Raw genomic sequence first — 21904 nt, 5'->3', positions numbered from 1 at the left:
GATGACGGAAGACCAAATGTCTATGTGAAGGCCCAGTTCTCACTGAGGTAGCAGAAAAGTTGAACACCAAAAGAACTTCGCTGTAGTCAAAGCACAGAGTATAGAAGAAAAGGACTAGAGACAGGAATAGGGAGGTGGTCCAACTATGAGAACCTGGTTTAGGACTTTGACCAGTAAATTTGAGAGTCCTGTGGGATCCATGGAATGGTTCTAAGTAAGAGAAGAATGACACAATATGATTTGCTTGATAAATGACCAAAGAAGTATTAAAAAGGTTTTGGAAGAGATCATTCATTTAATAAAGGGTACTAGTATGAGCAGATATTCATTTGGGGAAAAAAATAAGATTCCTATTATATATGAAAATATACCATGCTATGTTAAAGACCTGAATGTAAGAAGTAAACATTAAAATATTTAGAAAAAAATATCTTCATGACATAGAAGGAATAAACTTCTTAAATAAGAAAAATGAAAGTATAAAATCAGATTTAACTAAAACAAAAATATTCTGTATAAGAAACACTATGAACAAAGTTAAAACAAGCCACAATTAGTGAGAAAAGATAATTGCAATGGTTATAATTGCAGAAGTATTAGTATCTGGACTATATAAAGGACACATGCAAGTCAATAAGGAAGAGATAAAGAACCCAATAGAAACATACGGATAATTCAGAGAAAGAAATATAAGTGGCCAAAAAACAAATGAAAAGCTGTTCAACCTTACAAGTAATCAAGGTAAGGTAAATTAATACCGTAATTAAATTCATTATACTTACCATAATGGCAAAATATCTTAAATTCTGAAAATACCACCTGTTGATGAGCAAGTGTGGAAATGGAGACGCATATAGTGCTGGTGAGTACAATTACTTTGGAGAGCAATTTGGCAATATCTAGCAAAGCTTAATGTGTACCTGCTCTTCAGCCAAGCAGTTCCGCTTCTAAGTACAGACAGCAGAGAAACTCTTGCATACAGGCACAAGAATGTAAACAACAGCATGGTTGGTAATGATAGCAATTGAGAAGATACTGAATTTTCTTTAGTGAGAAATGGATAAATTGTGATGTATGCACACAATGTAATAAAATTAAAATAAATAAACTAGATCTACATTCATTAACATGGATTAATCAAAAAGTGTTGAATAAAAACAGCAAGTTGCAGAGGTACACATGTCATGGGTTGAACTGTGTTCCCCCAAAAAACATGTGTATCAATTTGGCTAGACCATGATTTCCAGTATTGTGTAATTATCCACCATTTTATCATCTGATATGATTTTCCCATATATTGTAAATCTTATCTCTATGACATTAATGAGATGGAATTAGAAGCAGTTATGTAGACTCAATCTATAAGATTACTATACAAATGAAGCCAATTTTTTGTGAGATATAAAAGAGAGAAGCAAGCAGAGAGACTGGAGGACCTCATACCACCAAGAAGCAGCACCGGGAGCACAGCGTGTCCTTTGGACTGGGGTCTCTGCATGGAGAAGTTCCTAGACAAGGAAAAGATTGATGACAAGGACCCTTCCCCAGAGCTGACAGAGAGAGAAAGTCTTCCCCTAGAGCTAACACCCTGAATTTGGACTTGTAGCCTAATTTTTCTTTGTTAAAGCCATTCACTTGCAGTATTTCTGTTCTAGCAGCACTAGGTGACTAAATAAACACACAATGTATTTTTACACAAATGGTCAAAGCACAGTAGAGTGCTATATATTATAAAAGTACAAAAACGTAGAAGAAAAGGATACTTACCAACTTCAGAACAGTAATTCCCTCATAGTAGGAGGGAAGGAAAGACAAAACGGGACTGATAACAAAAGCACAAAGAGGGAGCTACCCTATATGAACAAGCTCTTATTTCTTAAAAAGAAAAAAAAAAGTACTTCTCTACATGTTTAAAACATGTCATATTATTGACATATTATTACATGCTGCAACACGGATGAACCTCAAAAATATTACGCTAAGTGAAAGAAGCAAAATACAAAAGGTCATATATTGTATGATTCTATCTAAATGAAATATCCAGAATAAGTAAAGCTATAGAGGCAGGAAACACATTAGTGGTTGCCAGGGGCTGGAAGGAGGAGGAAATGGGAAGTGACTGCTTAATGTGTATGAGGTTTGCTTTTTGTGGGGTGATGAAATGTTTTGGAACTAGATAAAGCGATGACTGCACAATACTGTGAATATATTAGATGCTACAGAATTGTATACTTTAAAATAGTTAATTTTGTGTTATGTGAAGTCTACCTCCTCAATTAAAGAGAAATTTTAGAAGCATATTAGACTGCTAGGAGTAGAACAAGACTAAAAATAGAGTAATCAGTGAGGAGACTGTCAAAGTAATTATGAGAAAGATGGTTTGGCTTCAACTAATGCAATGGCAGAGATGGTGTAAAGAGTGGATAAATTCAAGAGCTTTTTTCCCAAAAGGACTTGGTAAGCAATTGGATGAGAAGAGAGAGAGAGAGAGGCTAACCAAACATAAACTAAGATTTCCTAGAGTACGCCGTTCCCAAGGAGGAGAAACATAGGTGTCTTAGTTATCTAGTGCTGCTGTAACAGAAATACCACAAATGGGTGACTTTAACAAAGAGAAATTTATTCTCTCACAGTTTAGGAAGCTAAAAGGTACCAATAAAATCAAAAAAGCCCTAGAGAGAAAGAACCTTGGCTAAAGAAGAAAAAGAGAGACAATAACCTATTCTCCAGAGAGTTATAAAGAGCCACATCCCACAGAGCTGAAAATGACACCAGTGCTTCTCAAAATTTTCCAACAGGATTGCCCAAAACGCAAAAGAAAGTAATTACATGGCTCTTGCCATCTCAGAGTATAGCAGGCAATAACTAAAAGGCATTTAATTTGATATTAAAATTCATGCAAATTGTGCATACTACTTAAAAATATGGAATTTGTTTTAACATAAAAATGTTTCCCTGTACTTTCAATTGCAATTAATGTTTCAAAAAAGTGTTCCATGTTTATCATGCATCTTCACAATGATCATCCCACAATCCTCAAACACCCCGTATGCATATACACATCATATACCCCCACTTCGAGAAATAGGGAGGAAGTTTATTGCACGAGAGTGGCCTCCTCTGGAAATCTCTTCACAAAGCATCTGCCAGAGCACAGGACCGTGAAACTGCTACACGACCTGTAAACATTTCTTCCTTTTATTTTTCTCAAAACTATCTCCTTCGACCTTCAAAGTATGTCTCAGACATCATGGAATTTGGCGGCTAAATCCATGTTGAAGGGACCTTAATCATGCCTCCTCTTCATCTTTCTATGTCCCTGGGTGGCACAAATGGTTTGCGCTCAGCTATGAACCAGAAACTTGATGGTTCAAGTCCACTCAACAGTACCACAAGAGAAAGGCCGGGCAACCTGAGTCCATAAGGTCACAGCCATTGAAAACCCTACGAAGCACAGTTCTAGTTTGAAACACAGGTGGTGGGGGGGCAGTCATGAGTTGGAAAAAAACTTAATGGCAATAGGTTTTTTTTGTTTTTCATTTTTCTAGACTATACTTGTAATTTAGGAAACCCTGATGGTGCAGTGGTTAAGTGCTACGGCTGCTAACCAAAGGGTCTGCAGTTTGAATCCACCAGGCGCTCCCTGGAAACTCTATGGGGCAGTTCTACTCTGTCCTATAGCGTCACTATGAGTCAGAATTGACTTGACGGCACGGGGTTTAGTTGTAATTTATTAAGTACTCTTTACATGGAGGTTGACCCAATACCTTCAAAAATTTAATCGCTTTTCTCCGAACCTCTCCCATATCTTTCCCAAGGTGCAGACCAGGTTTTATAAAAGGGTCCCTTATGCCTTTGGGACAAAGGCAGGTTCAGCCTAAATGAGGTCATTAAAACAAAACATCAAGTTCCCAGTGCCCTAAGATTCCAAGTCAATGACCTACAGACTGTTCCAGCTGATCTTAATTTCCTTGGCACAGCACAGTAAGAGTACTGTAATAATATAATGCAAAATGTCTCTAAAGAGAAACTAGATCTGGCCAGAGCCTTGCCAATACACTGTTAAATAATACCAAAGTACCCCTTTCATCTGAATACTGTGCTTCACACGCATATGTCACCATTCCCAAGAATGGAAGTAATCTTCTACTGTGAATGTGGGTTGATCTGAAAAGCTTTTAAAGGACTCGGCCCTCATAAAGTATATGTGCTTTTTAATTAGCACACATGTACTGGTAAGACTGAAAACACTCACAAGAGAACCAAAGAAACAAAAAAAAAAAACAGAACTTACTCTGAGAAAGGGTAACTCAAATGTAGAATGTGCTAATGGTGGTAAATCAATGTTCAAATGTTTATCCTGACTGGGATCTCTTTTAATATCTGACAGTATCAGACCCTCTCGGGGTAACTAAACTTAATTTTACCTTCCTAAGTTTCCTTACAAATTTTATAATATTTATTTTAAACTGTCAGCATGTCCCCAAATATTCCCTCATTCCTTCCCCTAATAACAACAAAGGAGCACTTTTCTGCTCCTTTTCCATTCATTTATTCATTCGGCAAAAATTTACAGGAGGCCTATTAAGTGCTAGGCATTGTTCCACCTGCTGGAGACTGAGCTGTATACAAAACCAAGACCCTACCCGCACAGAGCTTATCTTCTAGTTGGAAAAGGCAGAGAATAAGCTCATAGATGCATGAACATGTCATATGTGAGATGATGATAAGTGCTAGGCAGGAAAATTAAGCTGGTAAGTGAGGAGAGGGAGTGCTGAGGTGGTGGAAGGCAATGGCGATCTCTGAAATCCATCTGAGTTAGTATCATTCTTAATGATCCACCATATGCTACGTCAATTAGAGCCTCCTATTATGATGAGACAGGGAGTCCCTGGGTGTTGCAAACAGTTATCGTGCTTGGATGCTAACCAAACAATTGGAAGTTCCAAGTCTATCCAGAGACGCCTCAAAAGAATCTACTTCCGAAAAATCAGCCACTGAAACCCTGTGGAGCACAGTTCTACTGCGACACCACACATGGGGTTAACATGAGTTGGGATCAATCCGAAGACAACTGGTTTTTGTTTTTCTGACTTTTTTTTTTTAATAATGAGACTAAAAACAAAGAATCGCGAACAGTCTGTCTTGAAAAAGATTTGTTACCCAATCAGATTCATTTACTTTCTCAATTTCTGGATAGTTTATCAACAAGGCCTTACCATTAATTATCTATGACTCTTTCACTTAGATGCATTTTGTTCAAACTAATATAGTCAGAAAATTTTGGGAAAAATGTTAATTTTGTCATACCTTTGCTGAACCAACATAAAAGTAAAGCTTTTGCATGACTTCTTTCCAAATTTTTTAATGAAATGTTTTTGTCTTACAGTGTTTTTTAAATATATTTTCCTCAAAATTTTAGAGATGCAGATTTAGTTCATTCAAGTTAAGGAAAATGTCAACTACATAATTGGAAAAGTCAGTCCTGTCTCTCAAATCAGTCAGCCAAGTCGACTTACATTTTATCAGATAAATCCAACTTTACTTTTCAATTCAAATAGAAGTACCAATGTGCGCTTCAAGAAAAAAAAATTATAAAAACACTGAAAAATAAATTACAGATTATATCTTACAAAAGAAATAACAAAGTAGTTAAAATTAAAGCAATATAGAACTGCGATAATGTATTCATTAACAATGTTAAAAGGAAACCCTGGTGGCATCGTGGTTAAGAGCTACAGCTGCTAGCCAAAAGTTCAGCAGTTCGAATCCACCAGGGGCAGTTCTACTCTGTCCTACAGGGTCGCTAGGAGTTGGAATCAACTTGACAGCAATGGTTTTTTTTTTTTTTAATGTTAAAAATATTAGCTATTATATAGATAACCTATTTCTCATTAATTTGTAAAAATACTAGGAAATACGAACTAAGGAGTATGCCAAAAGGCATGAAATTCCTTGGGTAATTATACGAGTGAACATTTCTAACTCTGATCTTCAGCCTTTGGGTATAATTAAATAAAAATCAAGTCTAAAGTATAAATTTAGAAACTGCTACATTACTGTAGTGCTGATCATAATCAGACTTTTATGTTTTTAACAAAAGTGAATAGTATATAAGAGAGGAAAGTAGTCTACAGGACTAACAGTCTACAGGAACCACAGCCTCATCTACCCTGCGCCCAGAAGAATTAGATGGTACCCAGGTACCAGCCGCTCTAATCAGGGCCACAATAGATGGATGGTGATTGGATGGGAGAAAACTGTAAAACAGAACCTCAAATTACTAAAAAAAAAAAAAAAAATCAGACCAACTGAACTGGTTGAGACTGGAGGACTCTCCAAGGCTACTGCCCTGAGACACGCTTCAAACCTTGTAGCTAAATAACAAATTGGCTAAAAAAATAATATCATCTATAAGCACTGTGTTCATTTAAAAAAAAAAAAAATCACCTATATGAGATCAAACGGTTAGCAATTACTTTAAAACAAAGGGAGCAGGGAAACTAGATTAATGGAAACAGAAAAACCAGAATGAAAATAATGAGAATGTTCACATATTGTGAAGACTGTAACTGACCAATCTGTGTAGAAACTGCTGAATGTTAACCTAAGCTACTGTGTAAACCCTCACCAAAAACACAGTATTATTTTAAAAAATGAAAAAAAAAAAGCAAATGATATACATTTAGCAAAAATTAGTCCAGCAGCTGCCATATAATTTTATTTTTTTTATTAGTAGCAAGTGGAAAATCTTTAAATATTTTATAATGAAACAGGTTAAGAAGTGACTGAAATTGGAATATCTCATGATATGATTTGATAAAAACAGGTTTTAACCACAACATTGAATAGCATACACAAAGTCTGAAAGAAATCACGTCAAAGTTTTATCCTTAAGTTTTATCCAATTTATCTCAAAAATTTGTGTAGTCCCAGAAAGGATTTCCGTTATATTTAGAAGAATCAGTCGCTAACTCTAGTTGATACTGTGGCTCACCACCCAAACCCCTTCAGGACTAAACCACTCATTCTACCAGCTGTGAGGAGCATCAGTCACTGGAGAATTTGTGCCTAAGTCCTTCCTTCTTGCCTCAGCTGAGAAGAACCACCATGCCCGAGGTCAGGCCCTTTCCGGGCAGCCAGCATCCAGTGACTGATGGCTGCAGAGGTAGAAAGGCTCAGCCTCTTTGCCCTAATTCTGCTGGGCAACACTGGCTCCAGAGCTCCTGTGGAATCAGATAAGATCATTGTAGCCCAACCTCTCCTCTGTCCGGTCCCACACGTATCCTTTCCAAAAGCTCTCCTAGTAAACCTCCTACAGGCAAATCTCTGTTTTCCAGGGAACCTCACCTGTAGTACTAACCTATATCACATCAGGTATTTGTAGGCACATTTCCTTTCGGCTATTGACACGTCCTACAAATAAGTATTGAGAACAGTAGAAAACAGATTTAAAAACATGACAAATGTCTGTTTTCAGCATTTACTATTTCTCACTGACGCATTTTTTGTTTTGTTCTTAGAGAATTCTCTCTCAAGAGTGATGTACTCTCTGACAGCGGTCAGGAGATGGAAAAACACGCAGACGATAAATGAAAATTGTCGTTACTCCCATCTTGTCCTCACGTGTCTGAATTCAGAACATCTCAACACTGGCCTAAATCCTCATTTCTAACCATGGCTCACCCTTAACAGAAATATGTTTAAGACTTACAAAAACAAAACAAACAAAAAAACAGGAACCCCTTCTGATTCATAGTGCTTTGATTAATCATTAAAGGACACTTTCCCTGTCTGTGTGTGATGTCCTGGAGGTTTATATGCTCCAGGGTAAAGCACCAGGTGAGAGGGATTATTGTGAACTCAGGTGGGTTCTCAGAAAGATAAGTTTTAGGGACAAGTACATATGGACAACAAGGGTCTGGAAACTGACCTTTTTACTCCCCTTGGAAAGGGGTACATGTCTCCCGATGTCCACATGATGAGCACTGGCCTCAATTATTTACCAGTTAAATTAATATTTGACAATTAAAACACTGATAGCACCTACCCCTTGCCCTGAAAACCTCATATTATAAGCCCAACTGATATTTCCATTTTTTTCTATATGTATGGATTTTTGTAACACAGAATAAACTGGAAGAAAGTATGCACTCCACTGAGCTTTTTACACTTATTAATTTACATTTACCCATTAATAAAAACTAACTTATAAAATCAGAAATATCTCAGTTCATCACACGATAAAACTTTCCTATATATGGAATGAACCACCACCCATCTGTCAGCCTGTTGTGCTGTGGTAGGTTGTGTGTTGCTGTGATACTGGAAGCTACAACACCAATGTTTCAAATACCAGCAGGTGGACAGGTTTCAGAGGAGCTTCTAGACTAAGACAAACTAGGAAGAAGGCCTGGAGATCTGCTTCCAAAAATTTGCCAATGAAAACCCTATGGATCACAATAAAATAGTGTCTAATATAGTGCTATGGCTGCGAACCAAAGGGTTGGCAGTTCAAATCCACCAGGCACTCCTTGGAAACTCTATGGGGCCGTTCTACTCTGCCCTATAGGGTCGCTATGAGTCGGAATCGACTCGACGGCACTGGGTCTGGGATATAGTGCTGGAAGATGAACCCATTAGGTTAGAATGCACTCAAAATACACAGTTGCCATAATAACGGACTTGAGTGTACTAAGGATCATGAGGATGGCAATGATTTGCTCTGTTGTACATGGGGTTGCCACGAGTCAGAGCCAACACAACAGCAGCTAACAACAACAATAAAATGTAAAGCAAAATGTATATACTGCTAAAATCCACTTGGTTCGGCAGCCTAGTATATGTGTACATTTTACTATACATGTGTGTATACTAAAAAAACAAGCAGTTACTGCCAAGTCGATTTCGACACATGGCAATCCCACATGTTTCAGAATAGAACCATTCTCCACAGAGTTTTCAATCGCTATAATCTTACAAAAGTAGATCAGCAGACCTTCGTTCTGCCGCGCTTCTGGGTGGATTCAACTGCCAACCTTTAGGTTAGGAGCCGAGAGCAAACTGCTTGCACCATCGGGGTACATGCACAACAGAATTTTTAATAGAATTAGAAAATATTTTTTTAAAGTTTGATGAAGATGAGGAAGATGATTAATCATGATTAGAATAAACATGTCAACAAAATCTGATAAAATTGGTTTTAACTATCTTCAGTAATTTATTCATTCATTCTCTCAATATCTGGGCAAGACTCCAAGGGTATTTCTGTGAACAGAAAAATCAAGATATTATATTTGGAGATAAAAGCAATAAGTAATTAGACTAATCAAATAAAGTAGGCAATTCAGATTATGATAAGTCAAGGAAATAAACCAGGCAATACGATGGGAGGAAAAAAAAAAAAAATGGGTGGAGGAGCTTGATTAAGACCTGAAGAATAAGGATGAGTCAGCTATGTAAGGAGCCAGTGAAAGAGGTTCCAGGTGCGGAAAGCAGTGAAGCCAAAGACTCTAAGGTAGGAAAGAGCTTGTCAAGTTCTCAAACATATAGGACCTCTCCTCCACTGTAGCTGGAGTATAAGGAACTCAGGGTAGAATGCAGATGAGGTTTAAGAGGTATGAAGGGCCAAACCATGCAGAGTCCTGTAGACAAAATGAGGTAGAGTCTGCATTTATTCTAAGCTATGAGAAACTCTGCAACCAGGGAGTGATATCATCTGATCTACATTTCTAAAAGCTCATTGTAACAACTGTATGGAAAACGAACCAAGATAGGCTAAACAGAAGCATGGAGGACATTTATGAAGCTCCTGTAAGTGAGAGGGAGGATGTCTTAAATTAGGATGGTAGCAGTGACGATGGAGAAAACTTGAGAGGTTCATACATATTTTTCTGGTAGAAGTAGCAAAACTTGAAACAGAATGGTTTCCTTGGTTTTTGGCTTGAACAATCAAATGGGTGGTTTTTCTAATAGGAAGACAAATACCAACTTGAGGGTGGTGCAAGAGCAATTTAGAAAAGGACTTAAGACTGTGACCACCTCGGACCCCGTAAACCAAGCAAAGTCAAATGCATATTGGACCCATGCCAGCCTCAAATGTTCACATCTAATCTCATATCCTTAATTTTAAGTTTAAATACTTGGTTCTGTATTTCAACTTACCAACCACCTAATCCCTCCCTGATTTGGTACCTTTTCTGATCCTCTTTCTAATATTTGGATCTTTGCTTTGATGCAAAATTTTTAGTTTAACCAGACCTTCCTGCCCCCATCATTTTCAGGAAAGTGGGCTTTAGGCCCCACGCCCTATGGTACCCCACACGAGCTCTTTATTGAATGCGGTGTGTGATAACCACGTGGAAAGATTTGAATGGAAGCTGAGAGGGAACTTCTGGGGCCAACACAACCAAAGAAGTCTCCCAACACTCCTCGAGCTACTGCACGGGAGTCATTAGTGCTTCAGAAGCCATAGAACCACTTGCTCTAGGAATGGAATAAAACTGTTGAGCTCTAAGGCCCAAAAAGTGTGGGCAACACGCTCTTGTCACATCAGTAATCACTAACAGGACCATATTAAAAAAGTAAGTCTGCTGATTCCCAGTCTGTATTTTTCAATAATATCATACCGACTCACATATTTCCATAGAAACAATATTAAAAATGGTGCTCTGGATGTTAGTGTACTATTCTTTGGCTCTAATGTGGGTTTAAAAAAAAAAAAGCTTTTTCAGAGTAGTCTGAGAACTCAACCAGCACATATAACAATAAGTCTATGGAAAAACATACATGAATAAATGGCCAATGTATTAATAATCTTTTGGAATGCAATCATTTGTAAATTGGTGCAGAATAGATTTCAAAACTTCTATTTGTGTTTATATTCTCTGTGGCTTTGAAAAAAAATTAAATGAGCAGGACCAAGGGAAAGGGCAAGAAATAAAGGACATTTTCTCTATCTCAGTTCTCCCATTTCTCCTCTAAATTGATTCTGAATCTCCTGCTCCTACTCCCTCACCACAGAGCAAAGGTTTGTGGCTACTTAGGAGGTTCTCTCGACCTTTTTCCAGCGTGCAAATGCAATCAAATTTACAACTATTTCATGTGAGCCCACATTTTTCAAAGGAATATCCAGAAGACTAGAGAACTCTTTTGTTAATTAAGATCCACATTTATATTGAACCAGGGATGACTCCAATTTTCCCTCTCGCGATAGAACATAATATATACTTCTAGGGGAAAAACAAACCAGAAGCTGAGCTTTCAAAGACATGAAAAATAAAACCCAAATTATAGATAAAAGTTTGTGCTGCAAATGTACTCTCCACATTAACCAAAAATTAGAGGCAACTTTCAAATTGGACATAAAATCTTGGCAAATAGAGGACTTGCTGGGAAATTTAAGTTTTTTAAAATAGGAAGAGACAGTTGTCTTCTGCTACATATGGAAGTGAGCTAGCATGAGGTATAGAGAGGATCCCGAGTTGGCAGCTGCTCCCTTGAGAAGCTAAGAGACCTCACTAAGATACAAGCTCTAAACAACAGCCAAGGAAGATGACCATCACTGAAGCGTTGTATCATCTGAAACAACTGTCTGGTAAACATGCTTCCAGTAAATTAAATGAGTTGAGGCAAAGGAACTGGACACTCTGAACTGGAAAGGCTTAGCCAGCCAAACCAATTGATGGATCATTACATATCAGATGCATATGACAAGAATCTGCTTCTGTGCTCTCTTGGTTTTTGTCTGCACTCTTTTTTTTTCCCCCCTAGGGCACTGGATGGCCATCATTTCCTCCAGCCTCCATATACCTTACCTAGCTACCCTGCACCTCCTTCTCAGAGAATATGCTCCACAACCCTTGCTGAGTATGCAGTGACCCAGAACCCTCTGTCCCCTTGGCTACAGCTGGGTGAATAAGAGCCAGGCACACTGGGCTAATATAAATCTCTCTCTCCAGTTATAGATTTAGTTTACCCACTACTGAACTACTAACAGGAAGAAAACCAGGTACAGCCATTTGGTGCAAACACACAATCAAGATAACCAAGCCTGCAGAGAAATGTTGGAGAATGAAGCAAATTTGCAAGGAGAAGCAGCACCTTTTTGTAGTGTGCTTGTGGGAAAACAAAAGAGAGAGAAGAGAGAAAATGACTGCCTTGATTTTTGCTGACTTTCTAGTTCCCAATTCCAATCTCTCATGAGACCAGTGAACTTTTGTCCTTCAGGTACTATAACATAACCTTTTAGGCTAGTTCATGTGAGGCTGTGTTTCCACCAAACAATCAATATCTGGCTAAAACACCAACTAAAGTCCGTTTGTAATATGTCCTTCTTTTATCAACTAAATGAAACTGTCTACAATTTGGAAGGTCAGAATTCCCCAGAGCCTAAAAGTGGCAGATAATAAGAGTAGCAATGATTTTGTATATATGTCAAAGAGAAATAAAAAATAAGTTAAATTCTTGTGCCCTTCCCCAGGAGATCACTGTGCACTGGGTTTTGCGGGAGCCCCAAGTATCTGTATTTTTAGAAGCATCCCCGTTGATTCGGAGTAAGGTGGCTCAGTGATCACATTTTCAGAAGCATTGTTCTAAGGCCTGCTTCAACATTGCTACAAAGATCCATCTACTTTCAAATTCTTCTTCAAAAAACCTGATATTCACCAAGTCAGCATTCAAAAGTAGCAAACTGCTGTTGAAAAGATATATTTGTCTGAAACCCGAATAGGAGCAAGCATTGTTTCTATTATGCGTTCTGCACATTTATGCTGTTTGTGTTTCATTTTACATTAAATGGGATTGTGTGAAGTAGCTTTGGGGGGGGTGCAAATACAATATATGTTGTTGTTTCCACATGAAAATGAATTACAACTTCCAAAGAATTCATCTGCAGACTTTTGAAACATAACTAGTTTGTAATTTGAGGGTTTCATGTGTCATTCCAACTAAGAAAATTCAATTATGGATGGTTTTAGATGATATCAAGGAATTACTGCTATTTTTGTTAAGTGAATAATGGCATTATGGTTATATAAGAAAATGTATATTTCAGAGATGTATAGAAAAATAAGCAAAATGCAATAATAGGAATCCCAGATTTGCTTTAAAATACTTTAGCAAAGTAAATAGAGAAAAATGAAATAGATGAAGCAAATGAGCCAAAATCTTGATAACTGCTGAGCCTATGTAATGATGTATGGGACTACGGTTTACTTCTTTCTACTTCTGTGTATATGAGAGAAATGAGTATATGAGAGTTGAGTAAATGTAGCAGCCACATAAGATTCCTACAGGACCACACATACAGGTCCCATCACTGTACAAACTGAGATAATTACTGACATCACAAAGGAATGACATCAGAGGCCCTTTAATTTGGGGAAAGAAATCTACTTATCCTTTAATAGTCTCTGACATGCAAGAGGAAAAAGAGATCAAAGCCTAAACATATTAAGAAGTAATTTCTTAACTATTTGAAGGATTGTTTTATTTTTCTGAGAGATATATGAAAAGGCTTAATTCAACAGAGAATAGATTAGGAACAGCATAGTTAAGGGCAAAGCCTATTCAAACAAGATATTCTCTTAGATCTCCCTTTATTTAAACTGTGGAACCACTGGAAAATCACGTCCAGTTTTGCATTTCCTTTTTCAAAACTTAAAATGGGGATGGCAGACCCACTTCCTGGTGGTGGTGTGAGATAACAACATCCTATGGGCTGTAAACTATATATAAAAACTAGTCATTAATAATACAAATAAATCCTACTGAATGTTATAACGAATTATTTAACATATTTCCATATCAATTTTAGGAGAAGAAAACTAGAAGAAAAAACACGAAGTGACAGTTATATCTGAGGAAGGAAAAAGAATAAGAAACTCCAGGTCCTGAGATGAACATTAACAAATGTCACCCTGCTCTTCCTGTATTACAGGCAGAGTTGTAACTAACAACACTAACGTAAGTTTACTACCTGTACTACTCTCATGGTTCTCAGTTTCTTTTGAAATTGTACCTTTCCGTCAGCCACATAGCATTTCTTTGACCAAATTTAACCAAAATCAAAACCAAACCAGTTGCTGTGCAATTAATTCCACTCATGGCAACCCCATGAGTTGCAGAGTAGAACTGCTCCACAGGGTTTTCATGGCTATGGCCTCTCAAAGCAGATTACCAAGCCTTTCTTACAAGGCACCTCTTGGTAAGTTCAAATCACTAGCCTTTGGGTTGGTAGCTGAGTATTTCACTGTTCATGCTACCCAGAGACTCCTAAACTCAATTTACTCATCTGTAAAAGAAGACTATTAGACTACATGATCTCAGAGATCTCTTGTAGCTCAAACATTCCACAATGCCCAGTTCTTCGTAAGTTCTTTATTTTTAAAACCTTCAGAGAGTTTATTCTGAATTAGATATACTACATAGTCTTGGGAAGCATTTACTGCACAAGCGTTTGCCAAGCACAAAAATTACCTACGGGTAGATGAGCTTGATATAAGAACTAAATCTGCCACAATGGATAAAGGTCTCTTACTCTTATCCATTCTTCAAATAACAGGTTTTCACAGTTCATTGCTAAGAAATTATTTCCTGATTAATTTGAATCAGAAATTAGAAAAAAAAAAAAAAAGAATCAAGATTCATTAAATTCAAGGTAAGTCACTTGAAATACAAAACTGAAATTATAAGTAACTTTTCTGAACCATCTATACGAAGAAAGGTATACTTTAAATCTGCTTTATTGGTAAACACAAAGAGCTATTTCTGAAAAATAGATCTGGCCAGCATTATAAAAAGAAGAATTGAGAGAAAAGAATCTAGTTTCTATCTCACTCTAGCTCTTATTTTAAAATAAAAATACTGAAAGCCTACGGTATTGTATGCTTGGGCATTTTATTTACCAAAAGAGCTAAAGCATATCCTATTTGTGGCTTCAATGCACTTTACCACTCATGCATTATGTAGCCATCTCCAATTGTAAAAAAATATTTATGGCCTATAAAATTATTTTTGACTGTGGTTTTAAAAGGCCAGGTGAAATTTAGCATTTCTAGTCAGCAGTCTTTCAAACTTTCTGGTAACTTACTTGTAAATAACAAATGCCATTCCTCACTTTTTCTAGAGCAAAGAAAGAATTGCTAAAACGAATGGAATGGATATACGAACAAAAATGAAAGCGAGAATATGAAGAAAAGAGACATCTTCTCCTATAATGTTTTAACCTTAAGTAATATTCAGTAGAACCCATTACATACAGTCATCTCAGCTGAAGGCCAGGATAATTTGGCCAGAAATACCATCTTTTAAGAAGATAATCTGTATCAAAAAGATACTAGGCTTGGGGAAATTACTGACAGAGTTGTCAATTATCAAAGCCTCACTGGGCCCAAAGAAGCGAATGTGTATGTACAAAGGAGTAAGAACAAAAGGATCAGTTCTCAATGGAATCTCAAGGTGCGGGTTAAAGGAAACATAAAAGAATTTTAAAACTTCCTCCTCTCCAACTTTGGAACACCCTTCTCTTCATAGAGACTCCAGCCCTTAGGCCAAGGAAGGATTCAGCAGGAACAGGCCTTCTAAGGTTAGAAACACTCCTCCAGGATTGGTCCCCAGGAGGCAAGACAGAGCTTGCCGCTCATGGAACAGTGGGGCTGGCTGTGTGGGAGCACCGCTCTCTTGAGAAGGTCACTGTGGAACCAGGACACGAGGCCAGAGCAGGAGACCTGTTCGGAGGCAATAATATCATGCTTTTCCCATTTTACCCATTTGCTTAACATGACCTGAAGACATGTTGCCACTCCCCAAGATAAGATGTGTTACTCTAAGAAGATTCTCTACCCTTAGAAGTTACCCTGCCTTACCCTGACACCTCATCCACTCTCTTTCTCTATTTTCTTCCTCTACTGACACGTGCATACCAACACCTATTCTCTGTCTCGTCTCAAAACAAGCTCTGCCCCATGAAAAGTCACTTGGACATGACATTGTCACAGTGTCCATTCACCAAATTAAAGTGAGAGTCAGCCTAGACCTCTCTCCTCCTACTCTTCTTTCCCCCTCCATCATTTTCCCCCAACCCAACCCAAATCAAAGCCCTGCTTTGGGTAAAAACCCCTCAGATGGCATCTTTGGTTAGCTCAATGCCTCAGCACCTAGGATGGTGCAAGGAACACAGCAGGCCCTTCATAAACATGGAATAATCTATTAAATTCCCCAAATAACTATTGTGTCCTTATCTGACATTTCCTTTGCCTATTCTGGGTCACATGGACAATCGAGAACTGATTTTCTCCAACACCACTGCACACAGTCAAATCTATCATTCTATTCCCATCTCATACCCTAACTCAGAGTCAAACTCTCAAAGAGCTTGGATGTTTTACCCGGGCTGATTGGTCCTTGGGATCTAACTCTTAACCTCACCCTGATAACAAAGCTCTCGAGCAAATCTCCCCATTGTCCACACCTCTATCCAAAATCATAGTCCCACCCATTTAAGGGCTTGCCTCCACCACTGCAGACTCTGATGCAGAACATACCTCTGTTCTTGGGATATTTACTCCTCCTTTCTCCAACCCTTATCCAAAAACACATGCATCAATTAGACTTCAACCAACATCCCCCCAAAATAGTCTATACACCTTGCTACATTAGATTTCCCTCAAAACACAACATTCCACGTGATGCTTCCCTACTGCCTCTATTATTGCTTATTATCAAGAACTCATTTTTCCCTAGGGCATTTCCTTCATTTCTAAAAATATAAACACACATCTATGAACTCACACAAGGAAGGTAGTAAGGCTGCGGAAAAAAGAAACAGAACAATAGATGTAAAGGAGAGGGAGATGATCCACTGTCTTTCCACTGTGTTCATCACCCCCTTCTCACTACAGGCATCTGGCTGTTTAAATTCATTGCTTCGATAACAACAAGGTGCATATGCCTAGTGAAGTCCCTCTTTGTTTTGCTAGCTCAAAACTGAGAAAACACGTACTGAGACATGGATCATTCTAGGATACACTTTTTTTTTTTCCTCAAAATATATAATTATGATGGAGCTCCTCATAGTTGTTTGGTCCTTTTTTCCTTAGAAATCTAAATTGGTTAAGTCAGTGTCCAAACTAGAAACCTGAAATCATAAAAATAAAGCCCATCTTCTATCATTTACAAGTCATTTGCTTTCTTGTAGTCAGAAATCTCCAAACTGAGGAATTCACTGAAATAAAGGAGACATGCCCAGTCCTAAACTCCAATTACTTATTGCTACAGATTCACTATATCACTTTCCTTTAGTAAGTGAGGTTGGCTTAGGTTGAGAATGTCAAAGATTAACGAAGATTAGGATCGTTGATTTTATGTGTCAACATAGATAGGCTATGGTGTCCAGCTGTTTGGTCGAACACTAATCTAGATGCTGCCGGGCAGGTATTTTATTGAGATAATTAATATTTATGAGCAGTTGACTCTAAGTAAAGGAGATTACCCATGATAATGTGAATGGGCCTCATCCAATCAGTCGAAGGCCTTAAGAGCAAAAACCGAGGTTTCCTAGAGAAGAAATTCTGCCTCAAGACTGTTAACATAAATATCCTGACAGAGTTTCCAGCCCACCATCTGGTCTCCAATTACAGACAAGAGACTTCTAGAATATCCAGCCTGTTGCCTGGCCTATGGATTTTGAATTTGCCAGCCCCCACAACCATATGAGCCAATTCCTTAAAATAAATTTCAATCTTTTTCTCTCTCTTTCTCCTTTTATTCTATGTGTATCTATTGGTTTTTGTTTCTGTGGATACCCTAACGTGAAGGTATTAAAGGAATCAGCCAATCTCCTTCTCACCCGCTAACACCACCCCCTCTTCAATTGCTGAATTAAAAATTGGTGGTCTCTTATCATGTATAATGCTCCCACCTACCCTGTGAATAATAATAATTCCCAGGCATTCCATTTTATATATATTCTCTCTTTTAACCCATCCCCGAATCCTAAAAGTTAAATTTTAACACTGCCGTGGTGGCTCAGTGGTTAAGAGCTATGGCCGCTAACCAAAAGGTCAACAGTTGGAATCCACCAGCCACTCCTTGGAAAGCCCATGGAGTGGTTCTACTCTGTCCTCTACTCTGTACTATGAGTCGGAATCAACTCAACGGCAAGTTTTATTACACGGATGTGAAAATCGAGGAAAATAACACCAAAGAACTGTCCTAGTCAACACAGTGATTTAACATAAGCCATACTAATCCTTTGTGAATACTGTTAAAGACTGTATGATTTTAACACTCCTAAGATTTTTGAATGAGAAAATTTCAAAATGCGTACCTGTTTTTTCCTTGAATTTACTTTGGGAAACAGGCCTGCTGACAAAACAGATGTAAATGGAGAACAGCACAGCTCAGGAAAAGGGTTTGGAATAGATGGCATTTCCAGAACATCAAGTTCTTTCTTTTTTCTCCTACACCAAGAGAACATAGGATGTAATTTACATAAAACAGAATGTAAAATATAATCACTGTCAGGATTAAAAAGTGTGTTAAGGCCAACATGTATAGCGCTAATGTTATATAAACTATACAGAAAAGGTCTGCAAAGTACTTTCTTTGGGTCGAATTAAAATATGCTAATTGATACAAAAAATCTTCTATAGTATTGCTATCTTTTTTTTTTTTGCCTTTAAAAAAAAAAATCACCAGATATGGAAGCTCCATTTCCAGTACATTCAATAATTTTCCTAAATTGTAAACACATTAACTGTGCAATTATAAATGCAAACAAATCATTCTGAGGAATACTGCTATGCAGCCATGACAACAGTCTTTAAGTTTCATTTAGTGAATTCTTTCCTCTGATATTTTATTAATCACTTTTGGAAGTTATGATTTATTTATAGCTATGGTTCATCTCACTTCAAATTTCATTCACAATGTTGCCCACACACAGTCTGTTGATTTTTCAAGTGCTTATAGGTATTAAGGAAACCCTGGTGGCGTAGTGGTTAAGTGCTAAGGCTGCTAACCAAAGGGTCGGCAGCTCGAATCCACCAGGCGCTCCTTGGAAACTCTATGGGGCAGTTAGTTCTACTCTGTCCTATAGGGTCGCTATGAGTTGGAATCGACTTGACAGCACTGGGTTTGGTTTGGTTGTAGGTACTAAACAGCAAGGTAGTGTTTTTGAGGAGGTAAGCTAATAGAACTTGCTAGTATAAATGTACTCTAGTCCACTGGAGAGTACTTTTAACTTTAGTGAAGTTGGAGCACTTTGAAAATATGGGGTAAAAAAGTTCCATTTAAATTATGAATATAAAGGACTGCAGATTTTTGAATTGTTGAAGTCTTTTTTCTTTCCTAAAGTATGTGCAAAACTGTGATCTCTAAAGGCACTTAGTGCTGTGGAGATTGGGAAAACCTTTTAAAGCCTCTATTCTTTGCTGCTGAACAGCAAGGCTGCTCAAATGTCAATCCAGCGTTTTGCTTCCCCTAGGTCGCTGTAAGATTCTATGTGGGAGGTGAACCCATTCATGCTACGATTTTTATTTAAAAAATACAAAATAAAAAGAATTTTAAAAAAAAATTCAGGGCTACGAAGAAGGAAAGGGGGTAGTCAACCCGGAGCTTGGCCTCCTAATTCACACCGATAGGCAGAAGCAAGAGAGACCAAGAGCTCTCAATGAAACGGTGATGCTATTTATAAGGCGCTGTGAGATCGCAATGTCCTGCTGATCTGGCAGGAGCCAGCTCAAAGGGAATTGTCTTCAGACACTTTCACAAACTTGGCCCAGCACTGTGCACATGGCTCACCCCCTAGGACCGCCTCCTACCCCTTTGCCGGCTGCCAACCCAGGACACTCCCCCGCGCCCTCGGAGGGCTGCCTACCTGTCTGCAGCACAGCCGCGGGTCCCATCCGGAGGGGGCAGGAGAGCCCGCGCATGCAACCACGGGGCTGGCGCCAGGTCGCGGGCGTCGCCCCTCCCCTGGCCAGCGCCGCACACCTGGACCGCCAGCGGCGAATCCTGAGCAGCCGCCCTGCCCGCGGCGCTCTGCCCATCTTGCAGGGAAGTAGTCATTGTCGCCGGCTGAGGGGCTCGGACCTCATGGGAGACCCGGCGCGGGGGAGAAGGGAGTCGAGCGGCGGGCAGTGAGGTGCAGCTCAGGCAGCCAGAGCGCTCGGCAGGTGCGGTGGCCTCGCCGCGGGCGCTCCAGGCCCGGGCGGCTCAGACGCGCGGCCGAACAGTCTGCGAGGCGGCGGGGGAGGGGAGGGGGCGGAGGAGGAGGGTGGGGAGAGGGGAGGAGCGGCCGGTGGGTGGGGGCCGCCGGCGGCCGGGCGAGGCGCGGAGGGGGTGAGGAGGAGAGTGCGCGAGCGTCCGGCCGGCCCCGCGCGTGGCCCGGGGCGCGTGGCTGACTGGCGTCGGTCCCGAGGGGCCCGCGCCGGGGCCTCCAGCTGCCGACCCCGGAGACCGGGTCGCCGCCTCCCCAGGTGGGCGCCGGAGCACCCGGCTGAGCCCAAAGTCAGGACGAGCCCCGTGCAGCTGGAGCCGGGGATCAAGCTAAGCTGAGCCTGTGCTCCCTTTGAGCTTGCTTTGCAGACCGCAAGCAGGGCAGGGGTCTGGGCCACGCCGACCCCCAGACCCTTCCATTCTTCCAGCTCTGCTATCTGAAATCACCTAAGATTTCGCTGGGCCGCCATGACAGGCCCCACTGTACCAGGAGGCCAGGGGTCCTGGGGACTAAATTTGCCCCCGTCCTCCCCACACGTGCTTCTTCTTTCCATCCACTCCGTAGCCAAAATGGGGGCGGGGAGGGAGCAGAGAGTACAATCATTTTAGAACACTGTACTGAGGTTTTGAGAATTCTTGGTAAAGCATGAGTAAAACCTGGGAGTGTCTTTGGAATTAGGAAAATTATTAGTTTTTACTTTAATTTTCATCTTCCTACTCTGTTCTATTCCACCCTCACAATAGCCCTATAAATTAGACGTTTACCTTTTTTACCTTATAAATTAGATTATTTTACAGATCAGGAAACCGACTCAAAGCCATGGAGTACCTTACACCACACAGCACTAGTAACTGGTACAGCCAAGATTCCACTATGCTGTTCCGTTAAGAGGCAGTAATACTACCTGCTCTGAAATTCAAAATGATACTCTGTTTCTGCTCTTCCAGTCAGTGCCCCCATCCCAGTGGGCAGTTGAGAATTTCCAAATGTTAATCACGCTCTTTGTTCTTTGACCAAATTAGGTAACATATGTCCCTGGCATCTGCTTCACCAGGTTTTCTTAACCTCCACAATCTCTGCCAAGGGAAAGGCAAACAACTGCCTCCTGAAGAAACCTGCAACTCCCCACCCCCACCATATTATTGCATCCTCCCACCATGGCACCAAACACTGCTAATGCCTAAACCCACACCAGCCCATTGCCATCCAGTGGATTACAACTCAATAACCCTATAGGACAGAGTAGAAGTGCCCCATAGGGTTTCCAAGGAGCAACTGGTGGACTCGAGCTGCCAAGGTGGTGGATAATGCTGTTAGCTAACACTTACTGACACTGTGTGCCAGGCGAAGATGTCACTCATCTCCAATTCCCTGATTTATGGCCAGGATTCTATGTGTGAATTTTAAATAGTGTAAAAGCTGTTGTTAGGTGCAGTACAGTCGATTCTGAGTACCAATCCTATGCACAACAGAACGAAACATTCCCTGGTCCTGCAACATGCTCACAAAAGTTGCTGCGCTTAAGCCAATTGTTGCAGCCACTGTGTCAGTCCATCTCGTTGAGAGTCTTCCCCTTTTTCTCTGACCCTCTACTTTTACGGAGCATGATGTCCTTCTCCAGGGACTGATCCGTTCTGATAACATGTCCAAAGTATGTGAGACATAGTCTCACCATCCTTGCTT

General features: G+C 39.7%; 1 protein-coding gene across 1 annotated transcript in view; it reads right to left on the bottom strand.

The window, feature by feature from the left end:
- Positions 1 to 20134, bottom strand: part of GRB14 (growth factor receptor bound protein 14) — a 134291-nt gene extending 114157 nt beyond the window's left edge. The window contains exons 1-2 of the mRNA XM_003405824.4: positions 19880 to 20134; positions 18329 to 18461 (exon numbers count right to left, since the gene is read on the bottom strand). Coding sequence (XP_003405872.1) covers positions 18329 to 18461; positions 19880 to 20070 — 324 coding nt within the window. The 5' untranslated portion in view covers positions 20071 to 20134. The remainder of the gene's footprint in view (positions 1 to 18328; positions 18462 to 19879) is intronic.
- Between the last annotated feature and the right edge of the window lie 1770 nt (positions 20135 to 21904).

Source organism: Loxodonta africana, chromosome 6 (genome assembly GCF_030014295.1).
Source record: "Loxodonta africana isolate mLoxAfr1 chromosome 6, mLoxAfr1.hap2, whole genome shotgun sequence".
Taxonomy (NCBI): domain Eukaryota; kingdom Metazoa; phylum Chordata; class Mammalia; order Proboscidea; family Elephantidae; genus Loxodonta; species Loxodonta africana.
This window is presented reverse-complemented; position numbering and strand designations above follow the sequence as displayed.